This window comes from Euprymna scolopes, chromosome 38 (assembly GCF_053919585.1).
Source record: "Euprymna scolopes isolate OS-2025 chromosome 38, ASM5391958v1, whole genome shotgun sequence".
Lineage (NCBI taxonomy): Eukaryota > Metazoa > Mollusca > Cephalopoda > Sepiida > Sepiolidae > Euprymna > Euprymna scolopes.
Genome location: NC_136519.1, coordinates 58,007,852 through 58,023,233, shown reverse-complemented (window position 1 = coordinate 58,023,233; position 15,382 = coordinate 58,007,852). Strand labels below are relative to the sequence as shown.

Below are 15,382 nucleotides of genomic sequence, written 5' to 3'. Positions count from 1 at the left end.
GAGGGAGATGACTTATCACCTGAATTCTTAAATACAGGGCAAACTGATGAGGTCTTCCAGGGGGTCGGAAAGCACTTCTCCTTAAGGCAGCGCTTAAATAGTTTCGTAAGTATGGGAGCAAGTTCTGGTTGAAGCTTTTTTAACACTATAATTGGGATGCCATCAGGGCCAGTTGCTTTACTGGAATCTAGGTTTTTTATTAGCGTGGCGACCTCATACACGGATATTTGTATGTTACCTAGCTTGTTCTGTGTTATAGGAGGAAATATGGGGAGTTTATGGCCTTCGTCGCATAGGGTAGAATTAGCTGCAAAGTTCTTTGCAAATAGTTTGGCCTTGTCTGACGCTGACGAGATAACCTCTGGTCCATTGATAATGGTTGGGATAGAACGCACACTTCTGTTCAGGATCCTATTTGTTATTTGCCAAAACTGGTGGGAACCAAGCCGCTGATCAGCTACATTGGATTTAACAGACTGGGCATATAGCTCTCTTGCATTTTTTATTACTCTTTTACAGTGGTTGCTGGCAGTCCTGAAAGCAGCTTTAGTCTCAGTACATCTATTACGTTGGTAGCTATGGAAAAAGTGATTTCTGTGCGCGATAGCAGCAGCACATTCTGGGGAGAACCATGGCTGGCTGTTAGGTTTTTGTTGGAATTTTTTAGATGGTATGCATGGTTTTGCATTTAATATTTTGTGTGTCAGCCTTTGTTTCAAAACCTCTTTGACACCGAATCATAGAGCTTTGTTATGTAAGAATTTGGGATATTGTTGAATTCCTCTTTAACATTGGCCCGTAATTGAGCCACCTTCCTTGGTGTATATTTTCCTAATTTAAATTTCAAAAAATTTTTCCTAATTTAAATCCCCCCCTCCAATAAGATTTTCTATGAGGTTTAAGTCAGCCAACACAGTAATACCCTTTTCTTCAAAAAATCTTCTAGAACTTTTAGAGGTGTGCCACTTTGCCCCATCCTACATAAATACATGCTCATTTTGGTGGGTTGGAAGATATGTTTGATCCAACATATCTTGGTATTTATGACTGTTCAAGTTACATGTATATAGTTTCATGCATTTCCCCAGTAGCTTTGATACATCTTCAAATATTGATTTAATTGATGGTTTTTCTGACATATTTGTACTTCTTACCTAGGTATGGGGTTGTTCTTACGTAGGTATGGGGTTGTTCTTACGTAGGTATGGGGTTGTTCTTACGTAGGTATGGGGTTGTTCTTACATATATTCGGCCCCTTGGATAGACGTCTATCCTGCATTCATCGAAGTAGACAATATTATCAAGTGCCTGTTTTTTTAAACATATTCTTACAGACCTTTTTCCTTTTAACAACATGCCTCATTTTTATTAGTGTTTTTTGTTTTTGCAAGCTTAAAAATTACGCCTCCTTAAAGTTCTCTTACATGTAGAAAGAGATATATTTACCGACATTTAATAATGTATAATATAATAATATTTAATAATGTATAATATAATAATATTTAATAATGTATAATATAATAATATATAAGATATATTTCTCTTACATGTAGAAAGAGATATATTTACCGACATTTAATAATGTATAATATAATAACATTTAATAATGTATAATATAATAATATTTAATAATGTATAATATAATAATATATAAGATATATTTCTCTTACATGTAGAAAGAGATATATTTACCGACATTTAATAATGTATAATATAATAATATATAAGATATATTTCTCTTACATGTAGAAAGAGATATATTTACCGACATTTAATAATGTATAATATAATAATATATAAGATATATTTCTCTTACATGTAGAAAGAGATATATTTACCGACATTTAATAATGTATAATATAATAATATTTAATAATGTATAATATAATAATATTTAATAATGTATAATATAATAATATATAAGATATATTTCTCTTACATGTAGAAAGAGATATATTTACCGACATTTAATAATGTATAATATAATAATATATAAGATATATTTCTCTTACATGTAGAAAGAGATATATTTACCGACATTTAATAATGTATAATATAATAATATTTAATAATGTATAATATAATAATATTTAATAATGTATAATATAATAATATATAAGATATATTTCTCTTACATGTAGAAAGAGATATATTTACCGACATTTAATAATGTATAATATAATAATATATAAGATATATTTCTCTTACATGTAGAAAGAGATATATTTACCGACATTTAATAATGTATAATATAATAATATTTAATAATGTATAATATAATAATATTTAATAATGTATAATATAATAATATATAAGATATATTTCTCTTACATGTAGAAAGAGATATATTTACCGACATTTAATAATGTATAATATAATAATATATAAGATATATTTCTCTTACATGTAGAAAGAGATATATTTACCGACATTTAATAATGTATAATATAATAATATTTAATAATGTATAATATAATAATATTTAATAATGTATAATATAATAATATATAAGATATATTTCTCTTACATGTAGAAAGAGATATATTTACCGACATTTAATAATGTATAATATAATAATATATAAGATATATTTCTCTTACATGTAGAAAGAGATATATTTACCGACATTTAATAATGTATAATATAATAATATTTAATAATGTATAATATAATAATATTTAATAATGTATAATATAATAATATATAAGATATATTTCTCTTACATGTAGAAAGAGATATATTTACCGACATTTAATAATGTATAATATAATAATATATAAGATATATTTCTCTTACATGTAGAAAGAGATATATTTACCGACATTTAATAATGTATAATATAATAATATTTAATAATGTATAATATAATAATATTTAATAATGTATAATATAATAATATATAAGATATATTTCTCTTACATGTAGAAAGAGATATATTTACTGACAAATCTGTATTTGCAAGGTGCTTAGCCACACCCATCCACCACCCAGGGAGTTTTCTTGAATTTAAGCAAAGTCTCCTTTCATCTTTCTCTGTCAGCTTTCTCTTTTTATAGGCTTTTGGAAGATTACATATTTTTTCCATATTTTTTTCACTGTTAATCCATGCATTTCAAACTGTTTAGCTATACAATTAAGAGATTGTCCTTTTTCCATCTTCATAAAAATTTATCTTATTTTTATTGGGATATTGTGCATTTTTAATAATTCTTATCAAATATGAATTTAAAGAAAACAACGTCGTTAGATGAATCTAAGTAGACTCTTTTTCATGACCCCCTCTTTTTTCAGCATTTTTTTTAAATATATTTATTTTCTTTCTAATGAAAATTACCAAAACACATTTAATGCTTATCATATTTACCTTTACTATCGAACAATCCGAAAAAAAAACAAGAAAAATGAAAAATAAAAAAAGAACATTTAAATTTACGGAGTGGCCACTCAAAACTGAGTGATGCGGTATATTTATAAATATATATATATATTTATTTATTTATTTATTTTTGCAGCGATCAGAAAAACGCTATCGATGCTGCATCAAGCGGCGCGAGTCAATCGATTAAATTGATTGCCAATATCGTTGTCAACTTGATCGCTTTCCTTTCTATTCTTTCATTCGTCAATGCAGCCTTAACTTGGTTTGGACAAAGAGTCAACATCGAAAAGCTTACATTTGAGGTAAGTTTTTGGTCTCTTTCTAATCTATCATTTTTTTTGTCTGTGAGTGGACATCCTATTAGATACCAGATTAAAAAAAAATTTTTGACATCCTATTAGATACCAGATTAAAAAAAAATTTTTGACATCCTATTAGATACCAGATTAAAAAAAAATTTTTGACATCCTATTAGATACCAGATTAAAAAAAAAATTTTGACATCCTATTAGATAGCAGATTAAAAAAAAATTTTTGACATCCTATTAGATACCAGATTAAAAAGAATTTTTTTGACATCCTATTAGATACCAGATTAAAAAATTTTTTTGACATCCTATTAGATACCAGATTAAAACCGGCTATTTCAGAGATTCTGACTGAGTGATCTGTTTTAAATTCTTAACCTACTTTTATGCACATTTTTTGTATCACTGTTGCACAGTTCATCGAGTATAGTTACGAGTTTTTGAAATTATTATTCATGGGCCTGATTGATCTCATGATTACTGAAATGATGAAAAGTATCCTAAAATTGCAGTTTGTTTTTAGCTTCCACATATAACCTTAGTATGTGCATTATCTTCTCCCTTTCAGTTCTGTTCATGCCAGCATTATTAAAGACCCTGACTTCAACTAGGGTTGCAATTTTTTCTTTCTATCTAGTCCCATATTTCTACACCTGATTAAACGACTCCGTTATTCTAGGTATGAATCTCTAGGAATTCAGTAATTATAGTTGATGATATATGACAGTTCCTTCTGGTATATGATACCATGACTTGCTGCCATGTGTTGCTAAATATGACGGAAATTCGTTTCATCACATTTATGACTTAAAAATCATTACATCATCGTTATTTTCATGGCAGGTGCTCGTCTGAACTCCAATCCCTGGTCCCCCCTCGCCAATCTTTCACGAAAAACACCAATCTAGCTGAATCCACTGTGAAAAATTTCCCCCACTCTATATCTGTGCCTAAATCAAAACGCGGATTCCATGAACAAAGCTTCTTTCTTAGAACTGCACGCCTGTGGAACTCTGTTCCGTCTGCCTGGTTCCCTCCGGACTACAACTTGGATGTCTTCAAGTCTAATGTTAACAAATTCCTAATGAACCGCCCCCTTAATTAAACACTTCATAAAATCTCCTCACTAACGTAATGTACTTGCAATAACCCTTATCCATGAGTGGCTTCCGGGCCTTGATAAGTGGTGATCACTGTGTAAAAAAAAACAAAAAAAAAAACATCATAATCTATGTTCGCACTAATTACAACATGGCTAAAAATCTAAGCTGTGTAGTATCAAGTTTTACTAATAGATATAACGGTCATAGTTCGTGGCAAAATGTGACAGAATCTCCCTTAACCAGCTTTCGTAATAGGTATACGATATATATATATATATATATATATATATATATATATATATATATATATATATATATATCGTATCAAATATATATCAAAATTTATGCATTCAAATTTTATGATTGGAAAAATTAATCTTCAAATACAGAATTTTTTATTGTTTGAAAACAAAGAATACAATTGAATAAATCTTTTTCCTTAACCCATGAGTTTTCGATGTGTATACATCTCTTCAGGGGAAAAATATTAGCAAATTGTTTTAGTCTTTTTTGTCTATATTGAAATATGTTAATATCGTATTAATAAAAATGAATAAATTTAATCGTTAAAATTCTGAGACGGGAAGGAATTAAAACGACCAAGTGAACCAATAACCATTACCATGACAACGATGGCAACGGCGACAGCGACAATAAAACAAAGAAAAGAATAAAGCTGATATATTTAAAATTCAGAAAAATATGATCAGCATTTTTTCGAAGAAAGTTAACCGTTGAGAATTTGAAATGCAAGTTTGTTGCAGAAAAGATTTTAAGAACGATAGACATCTATGCAACTCCGCTGATAAAAAAAGACAACACCACGAGAAATATGAAAAGTAAAAACATATTTGCTGTCAACCAGCGTAAAACTAAAGGTTGGTTTATCGTTTACTCTTCTCATTTGTCAGTCATAAAGATATATATATATATATATATATATATATATATATATATATATATATATCGAACCAAGGCGAGAGATACTATTAAATATCAAAAACTCAGAAGTCTCGCTAGAATTTGATTAAAAAAATATCGTCCGAAAGAAAGAACAACAAATAAAATAAGCAAAAGGGAAAATCAACAGGAGTAGTCCCCCTTATTCTATTATAAAAAAAGGATAAAAGGTGAATATTGGTATAAGGGGCATAACCCTGTAAATTATTTCTGTTATAAATTTTTCTTCCAAATGGCATAAAGAGGAGCACCCTGTAAGTTATTTTTGTTATGAATTCGTCCCAACAGGGAGCTCAAAAAATAAATAAATAAAATAAACAAGAGAAAGAAAAAAGGAAAAAGATAAGAAAAACTTATGAACTTATATGTATATTATCACCTTTTGAAATTTGTATTACCTATTCGTTCTTTGATTCTGTTCATTAAAATAAAAAAGGAATACATATATATATATATATATATATATATATATATATATATATATATATATATATATATATATATATATATATACTGTTACGAATTGGCTATCTCCACTGGGGACTGTAGAGATAGGATCGCAACAATAATTAAAAAAAAAATCCCGGGATTAAAACAAAATAAATACGAGAAGGGATTATCCAAATTCTTCAGAGACAACGGTAAAATACAAGATAGAAAAACACAACCGAAATAACAAACAAAAGGCTGATGGGAAGTATGAATGAAAGTTTATTCATAACAACACCAAAAAAAAATGCAATTGTTTTGATAGTTTAAAATGTAATGCGTGAAAGAAAATAAATTGTCTTTATCGAGAGAGAATGTTCAAGTTAAATATATGCCAGACTTAAATACGACATTTTCGTACTGGTCATTGTCGTCTGCTCAGTTCAAAACAAAAAGAGAGTAAGGGGAGAGAAAGAGAGAGAGAGATTTTTTCACTCACTGTCTTAGCGTCTTTACTTCTTTCTTCTTCTTATCCGATCTCCTTCCGAAAAACTGGCTCCCAAAATATCTTAAGTAGACGCCTTTTCAATATTCATCGAATTGTTTCCGTCTTATCCGGCTTCCTTTTGCAAAAACTTATTCCAAATACATCAAGTGCACTCCTTTCCAATGTTTATTAAGCGTGCCGTCCTTGGCTTTATCAACTGCAATGCTATATTACTGCTAATATTACAACTGCTCGCAGTGTCGCGGTTGACGACTGTTTCGCTTGGTAGCGAGGGGCAGACTCCATTTTTTTGTCTTTTATAAGCGTGCAAGTTAAAATGGCCCCTCTCTCCATATACATATTTTCACCTCCTCCTCTCTATACAGCCTGCCAACGTTTGCTAGCTGTTTTTTTTCTTTTTTCTTTCTTTCTCCTCTACTGTCAGTGCTCGTTAGCTATTCTCTTTCTTTTCTTCTTTTGTCCACTCTCTATATATCTCTTCACATCCTCTCTCGTTGTGATTATTTTTTGACTGAGAACAGACGACAACAAAATTGATGAAAATAAAAAAACAAACAAACTCTTATTCTCTCTCGATTTCGAACAACATTTAAAAAAATAATTAATTACATTTTTTTTTACTAAAAATGTAACAATACATGTTGAATTGATTATCTTTTCATGTTAAAAACATATGCTAAAACTTCTCTGACCCACCATTTCTTACACCGACCGACAGCCGATTGCTAAATATATCTATCTATTCATCTGATATCTATTTTATATAATACACAAGCCTATAGTCCGTGTTTAAGTCGAGAAGGGCAGATAATTGTTACCCCCATTTAAAATGCTCTTTTTGATAGAGGAAGTCAATTAAATACGGACTGGCATCTAGCTCCTCGCATCCTTTTACGCAACCTGAAAAAAAATTTTTTTTTTAAATTAATTTATCATGATCGGATAATAACGCTAACCTCAGAAGGGGCATGTCACAGTTTGTACCTTACTAGCTATACTAACTTGCTAGAAATAAACATAGAAAATTAAAGTTATTAAAACATTTTAGATATAGAGATCCATCACGTCTTCTAGTCCTTCCAAGGTATTAGGTCGCAATCACATGCAAACATATTTCCTTCATTTCACCGTTGGTTATATAAGATATCCGGCAAAGATTTTGTTTATATAAGATTCAAAAATTAACACCAAGTGGTAAATCCAAGTGGTGAATATATAAATAAAAATATATCAGAGGCAAAATAAAAGAAAGCATAAAAGACATTAAAAAATCAGATTCAGCTGCATAAGTGAAAATTTTTATGCTTAGTATGCTAACAAATATCAAATTTCATTTCTATTCCATATTTTGAATTAATTTCGGTGATAAGAGACAATAGGAGTAAGGGTGGAAGATAGTTTAAAGAGAGGAAGAAAGAAAGAAAATATTGTGATATTTGGCACGTGCCAAGAGTCTAGACATGAAGATTCAAACTATATAGGTCAAGGTATTAGTCGTATGCATAGCAAAAATTGATATGGAAAAATAAGAAAAGAAAAGACAAGGAAAAGAAAAAGAAAAAGATAAAAAGAAAGGCAAATGATATTATGGGCGGGGGATTAAGTATCTAACAGGGGGAGGTGTAGGGGGCTGTCTATGTATTTATATATTGCTTGTTTTCAGTGATATTCAAAGAAATAAATAAAAAGAAATACAGAAAGAGAGTAAAATAAAAACAGAAAGAGGGAAAAATAAAGCAAGTAATTATTTATTTTCCAATCTATTTAATGCTGTTTAAAAAGAAACATATGTGTCAAGTACATAAAGTAAAGTCTAATGCATATCAGCAATATTTAATGGACGTTTTGGAATTAGAGTAATCTATGAAAATAATGCATGTATCTAACAAGATATAGTAAAATAAAATGATATAGTAATAATAATAACAACAACAATAATAATAATAATAACAATAATAAAATGAAATAATGATAATAATAATAATAATAATAATAATAATATAATGATAATAATGATAATAATAATAAAATAAAAATAAAATGAAATCAAATTAAATCAAATCAAATTAAAATTAAGTCAAATCTAATTGAATGTCCATTAAAATTAAAGTTAGAAATTAAAATTAAAATAAAATAAAATAGAATGAATTAAAGAATAAATAAATGAATGTATAAAATATATATAGCTCAACAGCGAGGTAATAGGGCAGATTAGATCTCGTAGTATTTATATATCATTGTACTACTAATAATGAGTGTTAATGGGTATATATATATATATATATATATATATATATATATGTCTATAAAAGTGAAAGTGTCTGTCTGTGTGTCTGTGTGTATACATTTCCCTACGCAATAACTCTGTCAATTTTTAGTCTACAGACTGAAATTTGATATACAGGGTACTGAGATTTGGGAAAATCTTTGTGATCCATTTCGGCCAAACATTTGGCGATTAAGAGGTCAAAGTTCAACAATTTGACCTTTGAGAACTCTACCAAACTTCTCCGACAATTTTGGATCTACACACTTGAAATTTTAGATATATGTTCCTTGGACATGGATTTAACTTAATAACTTGATTTGAGCCCAAAACAATAAATGTTAAGGGGTCATAATATGGGTCAAAGTTAAAAATAATTAACCTCTGCGGTCTCTTCCAAATTACTCAGACAATTTCTGGTCTAAATATTTGAAATTTTACATAAAGGGTATTCAGAGATAGGGCAAGCTTTTTCATCGGTTTGGGTCGAAAATGTTTAGCTACCAATATATAAATGTATGTATGTTTGCATGTCTGCCTAAAACTTTCAATAGAGGCGACGGATTTTACCAAAATCAGTATCGTTTTAAAGTTCAACTATTCATACAACAAATATCGAAAAATTGGCTAAAAACATTAATATCTTCCCCTTCAACTAGGCACTTTTCTACAGGGGAGGGTCACTTTTTTCTCCCGAAATTTTTTAAAGTTATCCTCTCCTTTAGATTGTCTAACATTAATTTAAAAAAATGTCGCTTCTGGTTTGGCGGTGGTCGTAACAGCATAGACGTCAGGTTTTTACCCTTTTCCTCCTTCGCTTTACGGGTGCGAGCCTACCTTCCTACTACCACATTTTTTTTTTGTTCAACAGACACATCCAAACACCCGGGCAACGCCGGGCTGAAATGCTAGTATATATATATATATATATATATATATATATATATATAAAGTTTTTATCTCATTTTCTTCTAAAATGGCTGATATTAGTAAGACTATAAAATGCTTATAGTTGGGATTCAGTAATCTATTATGGGTTATAAGGGTTTTGGAAATCAGACAAAAACGGGATTGCTGACCAGTATCCCAGATAACGCATTATCGAGTATTATGAGTTTTTATATTTTCAATTATATATAGTGGAAAAAATATTTCAAGGTGAAAATATATGAGATACTTCTATATTTTTATAAAGTAATAGGGTTCGTGTGTTTCTGTCTGTGTGTACAGCTCTCCATCATCAATGAAATATAAAGGAGGTAAGAGGGTAGATCTCTCCTGGTAGAGAAACATTAGAACCCATTTTAGGATGTTTCTCTTATAGGAGACATAAGAATCTTTGCCTAATTTCTTTATATACTAGTCTACAAACCACCCCCATATCGAATGACTTATGCTCATTTGCATATCACATTATATTAAATCTCTTTAACTAATTACCTCCACCTTATTACATATTGGAAATATTCTAATCATTTCAACTGTACTATTTACAAAATCTATTTAACATTTAATTATTTAATATATTTTCATTTAATTTTATATTCGATTTATTTCACTTTACGTATATTATCAAAACAATTCATTGGCGAGGAAAGCTTTATGTTTTGGGATTGTATTGAAAATGTAATGGAAATTTCAATTTCGTTCCGTTTTAATCTTTTATATTTTACTTGCCAATATAATTGCAAGAATACAATTCAACTATCGTAATTTTATATAAATAAACAAAAACAAATATTTTAAAATAAAACTTTATTAAAAAATAAATAATTTTATTTTTAAATGAAAAAAATCAATTTAGTAAAATAATTGTATTAAACACCCCCAGCCTTGTCAGCAAACCTGTAAACCTATAAAAGTTAACATTTCGAATGTAAACAGTGATTTTTCGATTTTGTTAGCGCTTGCCGCAATTAAACACAATTAAAACGGAACTAACTTTATTTCCATTCTATTTTTTAAACAACCCCCAAAACATAACGCTCTCTTCCAGTTATAGCCAATGTTTTTTTAATTAAATAAAACAGGTCAAAATAAACAGATGAGCGCATTTTCTTTTACATTTTTCTTACAACCATTGTCATTTTTAACCAACTGCAGGATATCGTTACTTTTGTGGGGTTGTTTTGAAAATGGCACGGAGATTATAATTTCGTTCCAATTTAATCTTTCTGGTCGAGCCTATTTCGAAAGCCTGTCTTATCATAGATTTGAACTACAAATAATTTATTACATTTTGATTATTACTATCTTAAGACTTAAAGCTTATATTTATTTCATTTTTCTATTTATACATTGAATTAGTTATTTCCAGTCTTATTTAAACTTAGTGCTTTCTTTAAACCGGATGAACCTTTTATAAAAATATGAGTTTAACGTAAAGAACACGAACAAGGTTTTATTCAACTGAATTTCTTCCAGTTTACTAACAAAATATATAAATTTAAAAGAGATATAATTAATCAAATAAAAAGGTTATGTAATTTAAAAGAAATACACGTACTCACAAAAGCAGAACTTTTTTTACACATTTTTTTCTTTAAAACCATAACAATGAGACTAACAATTACCTAGATCTTAGTAATTATTTGTTTTAATAGAACTGTTTTAATTGTACTGTTTACTTAGTTAACCTAAGTTGGTATTACATTTATTTTACATTTACTTTTTTTTTTTAATTATTACTTTTAGACTGTGACGTTTACACCCGGAAGTAATGAGTCACACGTAGGTCGCTTTTATTCATTCCTTTTGGTCAAGATCAAAGTGTAGTATCTGTTCTTCAGATGCTGCATTTCATTTTCTTGTTCTCTTTCGGTGGAGGAGAAATCCTTCACGACTGAGACAATTTTTATTTTTGTACCTTTTCTCCACGTTAAAAAACGACCCTGGTGTCTAACTCTGTCCCGTGGGGAGGCATAGTAAATAGGTACAATATAATTGTTTATAATTGTACTATTCAGAAATATTATTTATAGTTCGTCCATTTCAGTTAGTATACATTTCCTTTACGCTTAATTAATTTACAATCATTAATATCGTTAAACAATTCCGTTTAAAACCGAAATTATGCCACCCAAACGAAGTAGAAACGAAAGTGAGGAAGAAAGAATGGAAAGATTGGAAGCTAATAGACTAAGAGTTGCTGCAATTCGCTCCAATGAAAACAATTCAGATAGAGAAAGACGTCTAGAACTTAACAGGATACGTCAAAGAGAAAGGAGAGCAAGACTGTCAGATTTGGAAAGAGAAACCCAACGTGAAGCTGACAGAACTAGACATGCTGTAAGGCGGTTAAATTCATCACAAGATGAAATTCAAGAAAGGCAAAGATATGCACTGGAAAGAGAAGCAATATTACGATCGAATGAATTATATGAGGTAAGTAGACGTACACAAGGTCAGTTGAGAGTGGCTCAACGACATCAGAATGAATCGGAAACCCAACGAAGCTTTCGCCTATACCAAGGGCAACAACGAGAGGCTGCATGGAGAGAGAGTATGACTTTGCCCCAGCAATTGACAGAAAACGAGGCAGCTAGACAACGAATGACTGCTTTGAGACACCATGAAATAGAACACTGCAATAGAAAAGGATTGCTCTACAACAAAAATGACTCTCTCACTACAGCTGATATAGGAAAAATGGACAAAGTATGTCAACATTGCTCAGCTGTAAAATTTAAAGGAGAACCCCCTGGTTGTTGTTGTTCTTCTGGCAAAGTTGTGCTTGATAGCTTTCCACCACTGCCTCAGTTGCTTCAAGATTTGCTCTCCGGCAATGGTCCCATCTCTAAAGATTTTCTGCAAAATCTACGCTGTTATAACAATTGTTTTGCAATGACATCATTTGGTCACAAAATTGCGACAGTACATGGGTGGAATCCTTCTTTTAGAATTCGAGGCCAGGTTTGCCACCAGATTGGGAGTCTTTTACCACCTGAAGATGAAACAGCAAAGTTTATTCAAGTCTACTTCTTGGATAGTCTGGAAGAGGAACTACATAATCGGGGACGTGACAGTAGACTCAATAGAGACATTCTCCAAAGTCTGACTGAATTTTTACATGAGAACAACAGATTTATTTGTCAGCTGAAAACAACAAAGGAGAGGATTGAAGAAGAACACTTGGTAGAACATAAAGTTGTCATAAGGGAAGACCGAAGGCCGCAAGAAGAGCATCCACGGCGATTCAATGCTCCAGCAACAACGTATGAGATTGGAATATTAATGGAGAATGAACCAACAGCTAACCGGGATATTGTCTTGCGTTTTAGAAATGATACATTAAAATGGATCTCCGAACTACATCCCCTCTAAGATACTTTAATGTACCCGTTAATGTACCCCTATGGTTCTCCATCTTACAACATCTACATGAAGGCATCCAATGGGCGAAAAGTTACCCAACAGCAATTTTATTCGTACCATTTAATGACTCGGCCTGGAAACTATTTTCTCTGGTACCGAAGACTATTTCAACAATGGCTGGTGGATGTGTACTGCAAGATTGAAACAGAACGTTTACAGTTCCTGAGGCGTGAGCAACAGACCCTGAGAGCTGACAATTATAACAACTTGAGAGATTCAATTCTTAGGGAGGATGGGAATCCAGAACAGTTTGGTCAACGAGTTGTACTTCCGGCAACTTATACAGGAGGCCCTCGATACATGTTTGAGCGTCAAAGTGATGCCATGGCATATGTTCGGCGAATGGGCCGAGCCGACCTCTTCATCACGTTCACAACAAATCCAAAGTGGACAGAAATTACAGAAAATTGTCTTCAAGGGCAAGACCCTCAGGATCGTCCAGATATTGTTGCCAGGGTTTTCAGGCAGAAGCTAAAAAAGTTACTTGAATTTATTAAAAAGGGAGGATTTGGCAGGCTGAGGGCTTTCCTGTACAGTATTGAATATCAAAAAAGAGGACTGCCGCATGCACACATCCTCACCTGGCAGTCCCCAGAGGACAAACTTCTACCAGAAAAAATGGATCTCTGCATATCTGCAGAGATCCCTGACAAAGAGGAAGATCCTGATCTTCATGCTAAAGTGATGGCACATATGGTGCATGGACCTTGTGGACCATTTAATCCAAATTGTCCATGTATGATTGACAACAAATGTTCCAAAAAATACCCAAAAGAATTTCTTCAGTGTAACGAGCAAGGCCAAGACTCTTACCCCAAGTACAGGCGAAGAAAACCAGAAGATGGAGGCCAGACTGGTACAATAAGGATGAAGAGAAATGGTCGGTATGTTAATCAAGAAATAACAAACCAGTGGATTGTTCCGTACAACAAGGTCCTCCTTCAGCAGTTCAACGCTCACATTAACGTAGAAATTTGCAGCTCGATCCAAAGCATCAAATATGTCCTCAAATACGTGAATAAAGGATGTGATCAAGCAGTGTTTGAACTACAAAGAACTGATGGAGCAGCTAACCAACAAGGCCAAGTACAAAGTCACATTGTGGATGAGATCCAGCAGTTCCAGAATGCAAGGTATGTCGGCAGTTCAGAGGCGGCCTGGAGGATATTGGAACATCCCATCCATGAACATTTCCCCCCAATTGTACAACTTTCTGTTCATCTTGAAAATGGGCAGCGTGTCATGTTCTCAGCTGATACTGCTCTGGAACGAGCCCAAGGTCCACCGCCTGCCACAACTTTGACAGCATTTTTTCAACTCTGCCATGAGGATGACTTTGCAAGGGGTCTCAAATACGTAGAAGTCCCTGAGTTTTACACTTGGAACAAATCGACAAAGAAATGGATGAGAAGAATGCGTGGGGTACAAGTTGAAGGTACTAAAAATGATGATGTATGGAAGGCACCATGCATTGGGAGAATCTACACGATTAGTCCAAAAGCAGGGGAGTGTTATTTCTTACGCCTGTTGCTCAATGAGGTTGCTGGTCCAACTTCATTTCAAAATTTGCGAGCATACAATGGTCAGGTGTTTGAAACATACAGAGCAGCGTGCCTTGCTCGAGGCCTTCTAGAAAATGACCATCACTTGCATCAAGCAGTAGGAGAGGCAAGTGCCACTCAATCACCTTCAAATTTGCGAAGCCTATTTGTGATAATTTTAACAGCCTGTGAGCCAAGAAATCCTCTTGAGATCTGGATGGCTTTTCGTGATGTAATATCTGAAGACATTCTTCACAGATACAGGCAAGAAGTTAACAATCCAGAAGCAGATTTTAATGAGGACATCTACAATAAAACTCTTTGTCTAATTGAAGAAAAAGTTCTCCTTATGTGCGGTCAACCATTGGCAAGCTATGGATTACCTGCACCAACGCAAGGGAGAGATGAAAGACTCGCGAGAGAGTATCAACGTGAAGTTACTTATAATCTTGAAGAACTTTCCCTACAAGCAGAAAATATGCAAGAAAAACTGACCGATTCTCAAAGAGAAGTT

At 31.8% G+C, this 15,382-nt stretch overlaps 1 protein-coding gene across 11 annotated transcripts in view; it reads left to right on the top strand.

The window, feature by feature from the left end:
- Positions 1–15,382, top strand: part of LOC145263161 (solute carrier family 28 member 3-like) — a 688,175-nt gene that overhangs the window by 643,993 nt on the left and 28,800 nt on the right. For all 11 annotated transcript variants that reach the window (XM_080120169.1, XM_080120168.1, XM_080120170.1 and 8 more), the window contains one exon: positions 3,513–3,681. In XM_080120169.1, coding sequence (XP_079976295.1) covers positions 3,513–3,681 — 169 coding nt within the window. The remainder of the gene's footprint in view (positions 1–3,512; positions 3,682–15,382) is intronic.